The sequence below is a fragment of the Calliphora vicina genome, chromosome 2 (genome assembly GCF_958450345.1).
Source record: "Calliphora vicina chromosome 2, idCalVici1.1, whole genome shotgun sequence".
In the NCBI taxonomy this organism is placed as follows: domain Eukaryota; kingdom Metazoa; phylum Arthropoda; class Insecta; order Diptera; family Calliphoridae; genus Calliphora; species Calliphora vicina.
Genome location: NC_088781.1, coordinates 83,733,576 through 83,748,364, shown reverse-complemented (window position 1 = coordinate 83,748,364; position 14,789 = coordinate 83,733,576). Strand labels below are relative to the sequence as shown.

General features: G+C 29.8%; 1 protein-coding gene across 3 annotated transcripts in view; it reads left to right on the top strand.

The window, feature by feature from the left end:
- The window catches only part of Ttc19 (tetratricopeptide repeat domain 19), a 155,028-nt gene extending 152,366 nt beyond the window's left edge, over window positions 1–2,662 (top strand). For 2 of the 3 annotated variants that reach the window (XM_065499645.1, XM_065499646.1), the window contains exons 3-4: window positions 1,340–1,487; window positions 1,571–2,662. In XM_065499645.1, coding sequence (XP_065355717.1) covers window positions 1,340–1,487; window positions 1,571–1,822 — 400 coding nt within the window. In that variant the 3' untranslated portion in view covers window positions 1,823–2,662. Of the gene's footprint in view, window positions 1–1,339; window positions 1,496–1,570 lie in introns of all 3 variants that reach the window. The other variant, XM_065499647.1, reaches the window with a different exon arrangement.
- The last annotated feature ends 12,127 nt before the right edge of the window (window positions 2,663–14,789 follow it).

The window sequence follows — 14,789 nt, the reverse complement described above, 5'->3', positions numbered from 1 at the left end:
GCCTGCTTCAATAGGCTGTGGTGAACTTATGAAGTCTCCCTCTTTAAGAACGAACTTTCGATAACTTAAATAACTTCCTAGAAGCTTATATGTGTTTACTGGTAAATATTGTTTTATTTTAATCGATAATCCTTCGTGCCATACTTTGTCGAAGTCTTGCGAAACGTCGATAAGGAGCGCAGAACAATATTTTTTTAAGTTGAGGGGATCTGTAGAGTTGCAACTCTCGACGAACTCTTCTTTTTTCAGCTAATAACTGTTCAATGTCTGCAGAATAGAGTCTATTGTATCTTATTTGTTGGGTTATTTGAGTGGCGTGTTCAACAGCAAGTTTTAAGTTTTGTTCAAAATTTTTGAGAGAGATATCGATATTTTCTGGTGTTCTTAGCGATATATTTTCTGTACTGTTTGTGTTAATATATTTTCTATATTTCAACCAATTTATTTTCGTGCTTGATATTGCAGAGTGATCAGTCGGGGATACTATTTCTCGGTGGTTCAATAGAGTAACGAAGGTGGGTGAGTGATCCGAGGATAATTCTAATGAAGATTTAACCTGAATTAGTTCCATTGGTAAACTTTTTGTAACTGCAAAATCAATGACATCGGGTATTTTGCTTGGGTCAGTAGGCCAGTATGTTGGTTCTCCGTTCGACAGCACATTCAAATTAAATTTAGAAATTGTATTAAACAAAGCGCGACCTATAATCGCCAGCTGCCAGGAATCGGGGTCCTTGTGATTCGTAAAAAAGTTCATATTTGTTTTCAGTAATCGAAAACCTGAATATATCGACGAAATTAATTGGTTTCTTTAGCAATAATCCATACAGATTGTCACAAATATCATACATTGAATGGTGTTTGCTCTATCTCTTGGATCATTTGTGCCATAAAAAACATATCCATTTATCTTAAATAAACTTCTTGACGTTAAAAGGGTTTCCGAAACTAACATTAATCAACTTCAACCATTTGGTCCAGCAAAGTTTGTATTTGTTTTAACCATGTAGAATAAAATTTATATCGAATTTCGTCATGTTTGGAGAGGGTAGGTCCAAAATGTCTATTTTATTGGTTGTTTATATATGGATCTACCCATATATAAATTTAAAAAAATCATTTACAATTTTGTATGTTTTTGAAGTCATTAATAAAGCGCCGCTTTATTGGGTATTTCGGCCACTATGCACTTTTGGGTATATAAATATATTTTTTCTTTAAACAAAATAAATCCATTAATAAATCCGGTTATTAAAACTGCTAATATTGTTATTTAATTTATTAATATGTATAAATTAAAAGAAATTTCAATAAATACTTATTATTTCTATATTTAAAGGTTTGGTCAATTGCTAATGAAAGAGAATAAATTCAAACAAGCTAAACAATGTTTTGAAGATGCGTATGATTGTTTTATAAAAATTCATGGAGCTTGTAACGAAGAAGCAGTCACAATCTTAAATAATTTAAGCGTTGTATGTACAAGTGTAAGTATGTATGTACTATAAAAATATGAAATTGAATAGTGACATCATTTTTCCTTTTTTTCAATATGTTTGCGTTAAATTAGATGGGACATTTTGGTGAAGCTAGAAGATATATTTTGAAAGCTTTGGATTTAGTTAAAAGTATAAAGGATACATCACAAGAAGGTGTTTTACTCGCTAATTTGGGATTAATTTATCTGCGAGAAGGCTTAATCAACGAGGCAAAAACTTATTGTTCCCAAGCTTGGAAAACTGGTAAAACTCAGCAAAATGACGCTGCTATTGAACAAGCAGAGTATTGTCTCAATGAAATCAAAACATATACAAGTAAATGACTGAGATCATTCTGATTATTGTTATCTTACAATTCATTAAAAAACCAAAGTGGTCTGTATAGTCTGGTAATTGGTTAGCACAAACTTAAACAAAATACATTAGAACAGTGATGTTCATCCCATACAACAATTGTTTAAAAAATTTAAACACATTTGTTACGCTCTTTTAAAGAGCGTAATAAATGTCTCATTTTTTCAGAAATTCAATAAGCATTGTTGTTGGTTGGTTTTTTGATGAAGCATAGCAAACACATGCGTTTCAATTACAATTGAACACAAAAAAACAAAGTTAAAAATAAATAAAAAATTTGAGAGTATTTCGGCCGTATAATGTATATTCTTTCATTTCCTTAAAATTTAAATTATATTCATTTAATAAATTGGTTTTATTTGACAAAAATTCTAAATTTAAACTTTCTTCATTTTGTTATTATTTTAAGTGTTTGACATTATGTTTGCTGGGTAGCTCTCTCACCAAATATCTTCATTTTTATTTTTGAACATCACTGCATTAGAACTATTTTTTACATCTTTTTTTAAAATATATGTATGAGTTAAAGCCCAACCATAATTAGTTCAAGCAACCTTAAGAACGTTTGAAAATTCATCGAACATATTGTTATGATCTGACAAACAAGTTGCATTAATTAATTGACTCAATATTTTTATTATTTTTTGTTTGTTTATTTATTTATGATGGCTTTTTCTTTAAGTGGATTAAGCCAATTATGAATAGGTCTTTTTTATTTTTGTTAAATTAATTCAATATTTTTTTAAATAATATGTACTCGTATAACAAAAAGTCCAATAAAAATAAAATTTGTTAACAAATGCAGCAAATTATTTGTATTTTTAAATTGTATGTCATTAAATTACATTTTTATATTTTTGTACAAAGTGTTATATTAAGTTTTGGGGGTAACGTTTGTTGAAGTTATGTTTTTTATAATTGTATTGTACTTGTTGAAACAAAACATTTGTTTGTTATTATGATCAAATAGTTTTTGGTATTGTTATATTTTTTCAATCAAATATTTTCCACTAAAATGAAAAACTTTGCTTACAATAGGTTATGGGCTCAGAAGTATTAGAATTTTAAATTCAAATAAAATAAAAAAAAATTTAAATACATTTTTTTTTAAATATTGAAAAATAATTTTTTGTGTGTATAATAAAAAAAACTATTCAAGACTCAAGATATATCAAGACGCAAGAAAACTCAATACTCAAGAAATTGAATTCTGTAAAAACATCTGGTGAGTCCATTTTGAATTTTATGAAGGTGCAATAGATGTGATTGAGAATAAGCTCGTTAAGCCACAGCCCCTTGTAGGTCAGTCAACGTAAGCTCAACTAAGAGAACAAAAAAAAATCAATGTGAGTTTTAAGATAGGACAATTGCTATGCAAAAACATCATCACAAGCACAATTAGTAATGAAATTTATCAAAAAGTGATGGATAAGGATAGTGTTCTACATGATAATGGTGGATAGTTTATTAGTAATGATATAAAGAACATTTTCAAAGCTAATGGTATTAATCATAAACTAACTGCTCCATCCTCCTCAACAGAATGGTAAGGCCGTGAGAGCAAATAGGGCAATCGTAGAGATGGCGCGAACTTTTAAATATTCCAACAAGAATGTTAAGTTTCCTGATAGTCTGTGAGCTGAATTTGTGAAGTCAGCTATTTATATTCTAAATCGAACAGGAAAGAGTTCCTCTCAAAGATGTTAGTCTATTTGAACTTTGGCATGAAAAGAAACCTAGAATAAGTCATCTCAGAATTATCGGCTCATCATGTTACATTAATTTACCGAGTCAAAAACGTAAGAAATTAGATAAGAAAGTCATTAAAGGATTTCTTGTTGGTTTTGATGGATACGAAAGATATCGCGTGTACATTAAAGATAAAAACAGTGTTGAACTGTCGAGAGATGTTAAGTTGGGCTGCTGGTAGCAGGGTTGTTAAAGTTGGTACAATTGTACTTTTTTTGGTACATTTTGACCTTCTAAAGTACCATGGTACTACCGCGACTCATTTGGTGCAATTTAAAAATGTTTTTCCCCTCTTTGAATTTTTAGTATAGCAAACAAATTATTGCGTCCATTTCATTACATTTGTGGCAAATGTGAAAATAGTTTTTTATTTTCAAAATATAATAAAAACTAATGCCTATAGTACACGGAATGTAAAAAGCCACATGCGCATGCGGCTCTGACGTCATCATGAAGAAACATTTGCTACATGCCGTGTACTTTCACTTTTTGGGACACTCACATTCAGTATACATTTACATGTGTACCACATGTAGCTTACAATCACCTTACACATGTGCCTTTTTCACATGCCGTGTACTACATGTGAATTTTGATATTTTAAATATTTTTACATGCGCATGTAGGTGTCACAAAATATTTAAAAACAAGAATTTTTGATACAACATTTGTATTGAATAAATTTGTTTTGTTTAATTTTTACGTTTATTTTGTTTTTATAAAAATATGAACAAAGATATTCTTATTGAAAATCAACTGCATGCGAGAGAAAAATTATGCACATTTGGACCGACGATGAAATCAATCAAGTGCGTCTGTAGAGCAGCATCGTGGGCTCTGGGGTTTTGCTTCACTAGAATACAAACTGACGAAACATGACGGATGGCGAAGTGTCGTGGATGAGCTAGGAGTTGATGGTGCGGATGTACATGAGGAAAAAATGATCATTGTCAATTTGGCAAAAATAAGGGGCAATAAATTTGCGTTTTTTTTAACCAAGTTTTCATCCAAACACCACGCATCAGCTTCATCTTTGCCATGTTCGCCATCGTCTTCTTCGTCTAAAATATGCATGGCCAAAATACCAATAGCCCACTTTCTTCATCATCAATACTTAATATTTATTTATTAAAATCAAATGTCACAGACAGAAAATTGTGGTGAATGTTAGCATGCCGTGTACTACAAACACATGTGGCTTTCTCACATGCTCACACATGAAGAACGTACATGTGCCACATGCCGTGTACTTTTTTGTTCATACCTAAGAATAGGTTAACGGTATCCTACGAAGACAAAAACTCATATACAAGTAAATATGGACATATTTTAAATAAAAATTAGCTTTTATTTTAATATTTATCAAAATATGTTAATTTTGTTCCTACATTTCTTGTCCTAGTGGCCAGAGACACGTTAATGGCCTGGCGAATTTTTAATAACTTCAAAATTTTTTGACCGATTTCTGTTTTTTATGTCTCATTAGAACGACAATTACTTACACATTTCGATTCTTTTAAATTAAATTGCAAAAGTAATTTTTTAATGGCAAAATTTTTACAAAAACTGAAAAAAATGCATTATTTCCCCTTGTAAATGCATCTCAAAACTTCAGAGGGCTTGCGGCACGGCACGTGTTATCCCCAACCGATTTACCTAAATTTTTCAGGATGATTTTTTTTACCAATGTTCACCAAACTGGAGGGTGAGAATGGCCAAAATCCAACTTTCGTTTATTAAGGGCCACCCTAGTGTAGCCACTACGACTCATTTAAAAAATGTAACCAACATGGTGAATATTCTCGTGACGTCAGAGTCACATGCAAATGTAGCTTTTTACATTCCGTGTACTACAGGCTTAAGGAAATAAACAGACTACATGTGCTAACATTATCAAGTCTCATACAGACAATAGATTGGTTAAGATCGACAAATTCATGCTGCTATGATGTAAAACTTGCCAATAGTTTATTAACTAAACAAATAAGTGACTGATTTTGATCTCATATTATTCATAAGACTTTTATGTACCTTATTTTATTTACAAGGCAACAAAATCGAAAAATTTTAAAGGCTTTTTAAACCACTACACAGAAAGAAAAAAGCACTTCTAAATTTAAGTTTATTTTACTCAAATTTAGCCAGAATTGTACTTAAAAATTTAAGTACGATTCATACTCATTTGTACTTAGAATAAGTATAAACGGGATTGATTAAAAAAATCAAGCGGAAATGTTCTTAAAACAAGAACGAAATTCTTGAATTAAGTAAGAAAATCTTGTTTTAAGTACAAGTGAGAAGTTAAATCAAGTAGTTAATTCTTAAACTTCAAATTAAGAGTAAGATAACTTGAAATAAGAAAAAAATTCTTATATTGATCCATAATAGAAAAAGAGCGGTATAAAATTTACTCTCTGAGCTGCTCTCAAAGTAAGTTTCTACTCGCGATGTCGGTTAGTTACATGAATAAACAAGCAATTTCATCAGTCTGTTTTGTGAGCTCCGTGTTCCGTGTTGTTCCGTGTTGTTCTCTATTGTTTTCGGTATTTTGTGTTTTTTTGTGTTGTGTGAAAAAAGTATGAGTGAGGCAGAAGTGGTTCCGGACAAAGAAGACACCCTCCTGCTCCAGCTTCTCCAGGAGTTTCATCAGCACAGTATTTATGGGTATTTAAAAGATAGGTCTATAATTTATTTATGATTGTGATTTATTTATAAAACAGAATACAGCAAGTCAATCGAAAACTTTGGATAAGTTTATTTTTACATGTTTTCTTTTGGCTTACTATATTATGTTTTATAAATAGACTGTTGAATTTGCAACAAATTCTTAAAAAACAAAATAACGGTACAACGTGGTATGTACGTATAAATTTTTTCAATAAGAAATATTTTTTTCATTTGAAGTAACACACACATACGTAGTTGCGCATATCGTTTAGAAACAGATTTTTTAAGACGCAAACAACAAAATGTGCACTTGTAAAAAAATAATATAAGAATTTTGTTCTTAGTTCAAGAATTCTCGTGCTTGATGTTTGTGTGTCTATATTATAGGCACACAAACACCTATATATATGTATTTACATGTACACAATTTGTTGCTAGCGCCGTTCTGTGTATTAGTATAAATAACTGTTTTTTGTCCATGAACTGATGGTATTTTTGTACCACAAATGAAAAATATGTTTCTTATTGCAAAAATACAAGTACAGTCACTTAGAAAAAATATAAAAATAACTATACGATATTAATGATTTATCCTCATATTAATAAATAATTTTTAAATTTATTAAAGGTTTATAAAACGACTGTTGATGGAAATATTGTTTTATAAACCTTTGAAAATTGTTTATGAATATGGAGGTAAATCTCTAATATTGTATAGTTAATATTATAAATGAATTTATAAACAATTTTTATATTATATCATTTGTTTGTACATTCTTAGGTAACATACAACAGCTTGCAATATATGAAAGGTGAAAACATTAAGGAAGCAATACCTCCTCTTGGTCTTCGAATCGAATTTGGGAAGAAGCTTTTAAGTGGAAAAAATACAGGTAAGCATTTAATAATACTGATTTTTGCAAATATAATTTAATAAATCTTAATCTTATTCTATAGTTTGTCGTCGATGACGACACAATCCAAAGGTGGCAACTGGCTAATTGAAGAAGATGACTTCCGTGGCAAAGGAGCTTTAAAATTGTTAAATTGTAAATTTTTTTTATCTCATATTGTTAGTATGTATTATTAAATATTAAATTTTTAAAACAAAACAAAATAAAACTTATTAAAAATAAAAAATAATGTGTTTTTCTTAAATCAATCTTAGTTTGGCTTACATCAAGTACGAATTCGAGCTTAAATCAATCCTATTTTTGGATTATATCAAGTACGAATTCGTGCTTAAATCTAGTTCAGAATTCTTGAAATAAGCTCATTTTGCGATTAATTCAATCTCAGACATTCTTAAATCAATCCGATTTTTGGATTATATCAAGTATGAATTCGTGCTTAAAACAAGTTTAGAATTCTTGAATCAAGCTCATTTTAAGATTAATTCAATCTCGGCCGTACTTAGAGAGAGCTAAAATTAAGATTTTTGGTCTTGATGAATCTGTACTTGAATCAAGTATTATGTACTCGGTTTAAGAAAATCCGTACTTACCCTACTATTGACACCGCTCCGGATTGATTTAAGTACGGATTACTCAATTTTTTTTATGAGTGTACACAATTTTGATGTACATATTGTGGTACCAGTAATACAAATATGGTCCAAATTTTAAATTCTATGAAGAGGTTTTTTTTTGAAAAATTTGTTAGTAAAATTATAATTTTTTTAGAGGTTTCTCAACATAATTAATGATAAATCAAAAAAGGTTAGTCCGATGTTATTAAAATAAAGTTAGAAAAGTTGCGATTTACATATTTTGTACATAGCATGGGAAAAATGTATTCAAAATTTCAATCAATCAAACGAAAAACTAAACTTTTGTGAAAATGAGCGAACTCACTTTATTGTGAATAAATTCAAAAAGAATCCATAAATTTTTATGATCAATATCTCATTTGGTTCCTATTACATGAGGCTTTGCGATAAACCAGTAAATCTGAAAATTTTTTTCGGCATTTTCGGCAAAAAATCTAACAAAATTCATGTCACCAAATTGTGTTACGATCGGTCCATAATTAGTCATAGCTCCCATATAGACCCGCTTCCGCAAATCACTTTAACGTTCATAAATCGCTTAAAAATTTTGGTATTCAACATAGTTAACTTTCATATAGACATAAATCACACGATTCAATTTTATGGTGATCGGTCCATAATCGGTCATAGCTCCCATATAAGGCCCACTTCCGAAAATCACTCAAAAATATAAATTATTAAAATTTTAAAAGAAACCAGTTTTTGCTCTTTTATTTAGTGTAGGGTATTATATGGTCGGGCTTGACCGACCATGCTTTCTTACTTGTTTTTACTTCAATTTGTTATTATAACTCCGAAACTACTGAGCCGATTGAAACGTAATATATAAACGAATAAAAGGTTATGTAAATCTCAACTTTTCTAAGTTTATTTTAATAACATCGGACTAACCCCTTTTGTTATCATTAATTATGTGGAGAAATGTCTTAAAAAATTAATAATTTTACTTAAACATTTTTAAAGAAAAATGTATGCATAGAATTGAAAAATTTTACCATTTCTGTACCTAGGTATCCATGATGCATCAAATATATATAGTGGTTAGTCAAGCCTTTTTTGCTGTTGACCTACAATTGAATTTTTATGTAATTTTTTTGATATTTTAATATATGAAATATATTAAAAAAATGGTACCAAAAAGTACAATTTTTTTTGGAGGGTGGTACTAAATTGAAAACCCTACCAGCCAGGGATGTTAAATGGGGATGCAGAGTATTTAATTTATGATGTAGACTATTTAAATTTACTCACTTGTTATTATAAGGGGATTCATAGGCAGCGTTGCCACTCATAAAATATTTTTCCTACCAAATTTCTAATTAAAAATTACCAAAGCCTACCAAAACCTACCAAATTTAAAATATTTTAGAAATGCTATATGAATGCGTTTCAAAATTAATAGTTAACTTAAAATTATATTATTGCTGCTATAAAATTATCCAGAGGAAGAATGATATTGAAGCAGAGTTTAACACATATTATTAGAAAATAAAAGTTTTGAGAGCCCTTTGGCATTTTTTGAACTCAACACTACTAAATAAATACACATTTACCTGACTAAACTAAATATTTTAGAAAATGCTATCTTCATATTTTGCAAATATGTAGTTTTATTATTTTGGCATAACATAAGTAGTTTTTTCGTTATTATTTTAATTATTTTGTTATTAAAATTACTTCTGTATTCAGAAATATCGTAGCCTACCAAAATACGACAAATATCGGAACAAACCAACCAAACTACCAAAAGTCAATTTGTTAACTTCAAACTACCAATTTTGGTCCAATTGGACCAAAGCGGCAACGCTGTTCATAGGGCTTATTGAACATCTTCTAAGACAGCGAAATGCAAACTCACACCACTACAGTTTTTAGATATTGTAGTTGTATGAGTTGAGAATTATTCTCTGGCAAAAACAAATAGCTGAAATAATGAAATAAACAATCATAAAAGCGTAACACAACCTGCTTCTATCAATGCTCATGCGAGACCACAAAGTATACAGAGGCGTCACGAGACAGAAAATAATATAGTTCTATATTTGTTTCATTTTTAGTAACTGCCCTTTTCATTTTGTTTTAGTCTTAATTTTCTGCCGCAATAATTCAATTTCTTTCCGATTTAGTTTGATGCAATCATTTATTTTTGTAATATTTCACTTTTAATTGCCATTGTACATGTGGAGTTTTATTTTGCAAATGTAAAAAACAACCAAGAATTTTGTTTCATTTAAATTTACACGTAAACTATACACACATTTTTATAATTTTCCATTTTAAAAAATTTTGTACCACAGACTACGAAAAAATTGTCTTACAAATTTATTTGTTTGTTTTGTTCACATTTCTTTGTCTACCAAATTCGTGTTGTATATAGCGTTTTGCTTTAACACATCACTGATATTGTAGTACAAAATATATTGCAATCTCTTTTTATGAGAACTGCCCTAACATCTGATTTGGCGTTTTTTAAACGTCAAATTTGACACTTCTGTATATTCTGTGTGCGAGACTGACTGTTTTTATACAATGTGTGTGCCAAGGCGAATTTATACAAGGTGGAGTCAGTCAATCAGCTGATTACTCTTTTTTCGCTTGTTTGGTTCTAATATCTGTCAAAGCTTGTTTTTATACTTCAATATCTATATATTCAAAGCTAATTAACAAAATATTTATATTTTGCATAAATAAGTAAAGCCCTCACTATTAAATTATCTACACTATATTTAGTTTTAATACATATTTGTTTAATTTTTAATTTCTGTTTTTTGACATTTGTTAAGACCATTTGTTGTTTTTGTAGAACTACCACCACCTTGTATAAATTCGCCTTGGTGTGTGCTTGCGTACATGTGAAAATAAAAACAAGAGAGCTCATTTGAGAGCTCATTGCATTTCGCTGTTTTAAGAGCAGGCAGTGTGGAATGAGTATGGTATCTTTTAGAATGAATTAAGTATGCCTTTTAAGGCTGGGTTAGCCGACCGTTGATGTAATGTAACCGTAATGTTGACTTAACGTAACACTTTAGTGCGATTATAGAACATTAAAAACGTGTAATATGTTTTTGACATAAACAAACAAATTTAAACAGCTGTTTGAAAGTGTTATCAACACAATTGTTTTAAGTACTGTTCAAGCGATTTTATAATTTTTTTCTGCGATTTAAAAAAAAATTATTAAACTTTTTTGGTAATAGTACTTACATATAAACCGTATTTTTTTACACATAATGTATTCATCATCATTGTGAAGTGCTTCGAAGTGACTTCATATATGTTTATATTAACCCATTAGCAGACAATTATAAATATTATTTATTACCTTGTCATACAGACTTTATTTATTAAAGGTCCGATAACTTAAAAATTAATTAATATTGTATTGTACTTTATACTAAGGGCCATTATTACAACTTGCCTTTATGTTCGTAATAGTAATAGTTAACTTTAAGGGTACCTTTTTCTATTTTCACCTTTCACTATTTCGAACATAAAGGCAAGTTGTAATAATGGCCCTAATTGTTAACTTAATTTGTCTATACAAAATATTAATTTAATATTTTCAAACTTATTACTTTCGACTATTATTAGTATACATTTTATAAATGCTTGTGTGAACTAATTTGTATAATAAGTAAATATTACCATAACAATAAAAAAATTTTGTTTTTAGTAAGAATTGTGCTAAATTTCCCAATTATTGATAAATTCACTGACATTTATTGTTGTGGGATATGCTAGTTCCTTTGTCCCCTTTTACAATGCAGAAATTGAAAGGCAGACATTTTTCTCATTCTCTTTTGAACTAACCTAAACCTGTGTAATACACACTGTACCTCTTCAACACCTCGCCTTCAAACTTCGTCTGTCTAGCTTTCAATTTCTGCATTGTAAAAGTAGACTATGCGCATTTCACTGGTTGCTTAGGCCAGATCATCAGGAAACATTTTCCCAAAAGGCTTTAGAAAAACTAAAGATATTATACAAATCAAACTATAGAGTGAATGAGAATTACAGACACTCAAGCTTTATTTGTAAAAATAGCTTAAACAAAAAATCAACAATAAACAGTGAGTTTATCTTTTCTTACATTTGGTTTTTTATTTATGTATTTATATTATTGAAATATTTAAAACATTTTTAGAACATTGAAAATATTGTTAAGCGTTCTAGCAGAAGTATTTTTTATACAAGACTTTTAAAATCAACAAGTTGACAACACCGTTAGTAAATGTCACGTTGAAACGTAAAGAAATTCTGTTTTTAACAGGTTCAGACGTTACAGTTACGTTACATTTTGTCACTATAACTGCTTTAACTACTTTACACACAATAGAAACGATCAGCTGTTCCGTTCCGTTAAGGTTACATTACATTACAGTCGGCTAATCCACCCTTTAGAATGCCTACAAACTGAAGTCCTATAATTTTTTACCGCTGGGCTCTTTTTAGCAAAAAACACACACACATACACACTTTGGATGGTAAAACAGCAAACATGTGAATGTTTTAATGCATGTTGATTTTTGCTCTCTTCAGTTCTCTAAGTATTATAGGGGAAGAAAATCAAAAGTTATTTTATTTTTATACCACTTTGCTCGAGCTAAATTACAGCTCTGAGTTGGTAATGCAAAGTGTGTCCATTTATTAAAATTTTATTGATTATATACTAAATTAATGCTTACATTGCATTTTAACCTAAAGTGGAGAATGTAGCAGTTGGACAGAACATTGAACGCAAGAATCACATACAAATTAAGTAACGATTAGTACAACACACAAAGTGTTTACTGTTTTGTCGTTTCTGTAATATGATATTAATTCTTTTGCATTTCAATATTCTGTCGGTATAGTTGACATATAGTTTATGCTACACCTCCCTTTTACGGAAGAATGTTCATACAGTTTTTAGGTGTATGGACATTATTTAACAAATGATTACAATAACCTTAATATTAAATTTTATTACAAAATATATATCTTATAAGTAATTTAAAATATGTCTACGTAGACTTTATAATGGAAAATTTTAATTCTATTCATTGTTAAAAATCTTAAGTCTATTCTTATGAACTATTTGCTCTTTGTTATTTTTCTTATCTATTATTGTTACATTATTTCTTAAATCTATATTTTTAATTTCAAAAGGTCCTTTATATTGTGGATCTAATTTATGACCTGCTTCATTTTTAACTAAAACTAAATCTCCTATTTTAAATGTATAATCTAACAATGTCTTATCATAATTTAATTTCTGTTTTAACTTATACCTATCAATTAGTTCTCGGGCCCTCTTATGTGCCACTTCTAATCTATATCTAACTTCCTTAGCATAATCTTCTACATTATATACAGGAGCTATTGATTGAACCTCATTAAATTGTTGAAACCCATTAGGAAGTTTACCAAAAACTAACTCATAAGGACAGTAGTCATGTACCGTAGATGGCGTAGTATTAAAACAATAAGTGAAATACTTGAGCCATTCATCCCAATCGCTTTTGTCAACGGATATGTATGATCTTACATATTCGTTGAAGGTTCTATGACTTCTTTCCACAGTTCCTAGTGTCTGATGATGATAAGCAGTCGATGTAATATTCTCTATTTTTAAAAGGTTACACAATTCATTAAGTACTGAGTTTTTGTACTCTGTACCCATGTCCGTAATGAACGTCTTCATCGGACCATAAGTAAGAATAAAATGTTCAAATATAGCTTTCGCAACTGATTTTGCGCTTTTATCTTGTATGGGTACCGTTACAAGATATTTTGTCATGTCACATATTATTGTGACAGCATAAGAATTTCCGTTATAAGATTTTGGTAGTGGACCTATAGTATCCACTATTACCGTATCAAATGGTTTAGTCGGTGTGTTTGTCAAAGTCAATGGCATTTTTGTGTGTTTTGTAATTTTAGCCGACTGGCATTTTTGACACATTTTAACATATTTCGTAATATCACGAGTCATATTCTTCCAGAAATAATATCTTTTTATTTTATTAAGAGTTCTTGAAACACCAGAATGTCCTCCTTCTGCTGGATCATCGTGGTATTGTTTCATTATCTCTGTTATTAATTTGGCATTTGTTACGTGGATCACCTCATTAAGTAGCGCTACTTTTTTTTAATAATTTATTGCCCATTTCTTTAAATTCATTAATAGAGATAAATTCGAAAATTTTCTCACTAGGTGCCACTTGTAATTTATTAATGTTTAGTTTACCGGCCACTTCTTCGAGCCTTGGGAAAAATTGTCCTAAGTCAAATTTCCCATTAATAAACAATTCATTCATTTGCATACATGCTAATGCAGATTTGCCACGTTTAATATAAAACTTTTGTGGGGTAATCTTTAGCTTACAAAATTTTCTGACGTCAGAATTCGTAATTGGTACAAATATATTGGGCTTCTCATTTTCATTTTCTAAATGCCGTTTGTTTATTGTAACTGGAGATTTTTTAAGTGACTCTTTTGCCATTGATCGTGTTTTTATTTTGTATAAATTGTTATTTTCATTGTTTATTACTTTCAAGTCATTTATGTTTATACGCGATAATGCATCAGCAACATAATTATCTTTTCCCCTAAGATATTCAACTGTAAAATCATATTCCTCCAAATCAAGTCTCATTCTTGTTAACTTTGAGCTTGGATTTTTCATTGAAAACAAATAAGATAATGGTCTGTGATCGGTGCGGACTAGGAAATGTTTGCCATAAATGTATGGTCTAAAATATGTTATTGCCCAATGTATGGCAGTCAACTCCTGTTCAATGGTGGATTTGTTGCTTTCACCCTTTGTAAAGGCCTTCGACGCATATGCTACAGGCAAATGTTGTCCTTCATACTCCTGTGTTAATACAGCGCCACAAGCTTGATTGCTTGCGTCTGCGGTTATGCAAAATTGTTTTGTGAAATCAGGATATTGAAGTAATGTTGGGCTCATTAACTCCCTCTTTAGGTA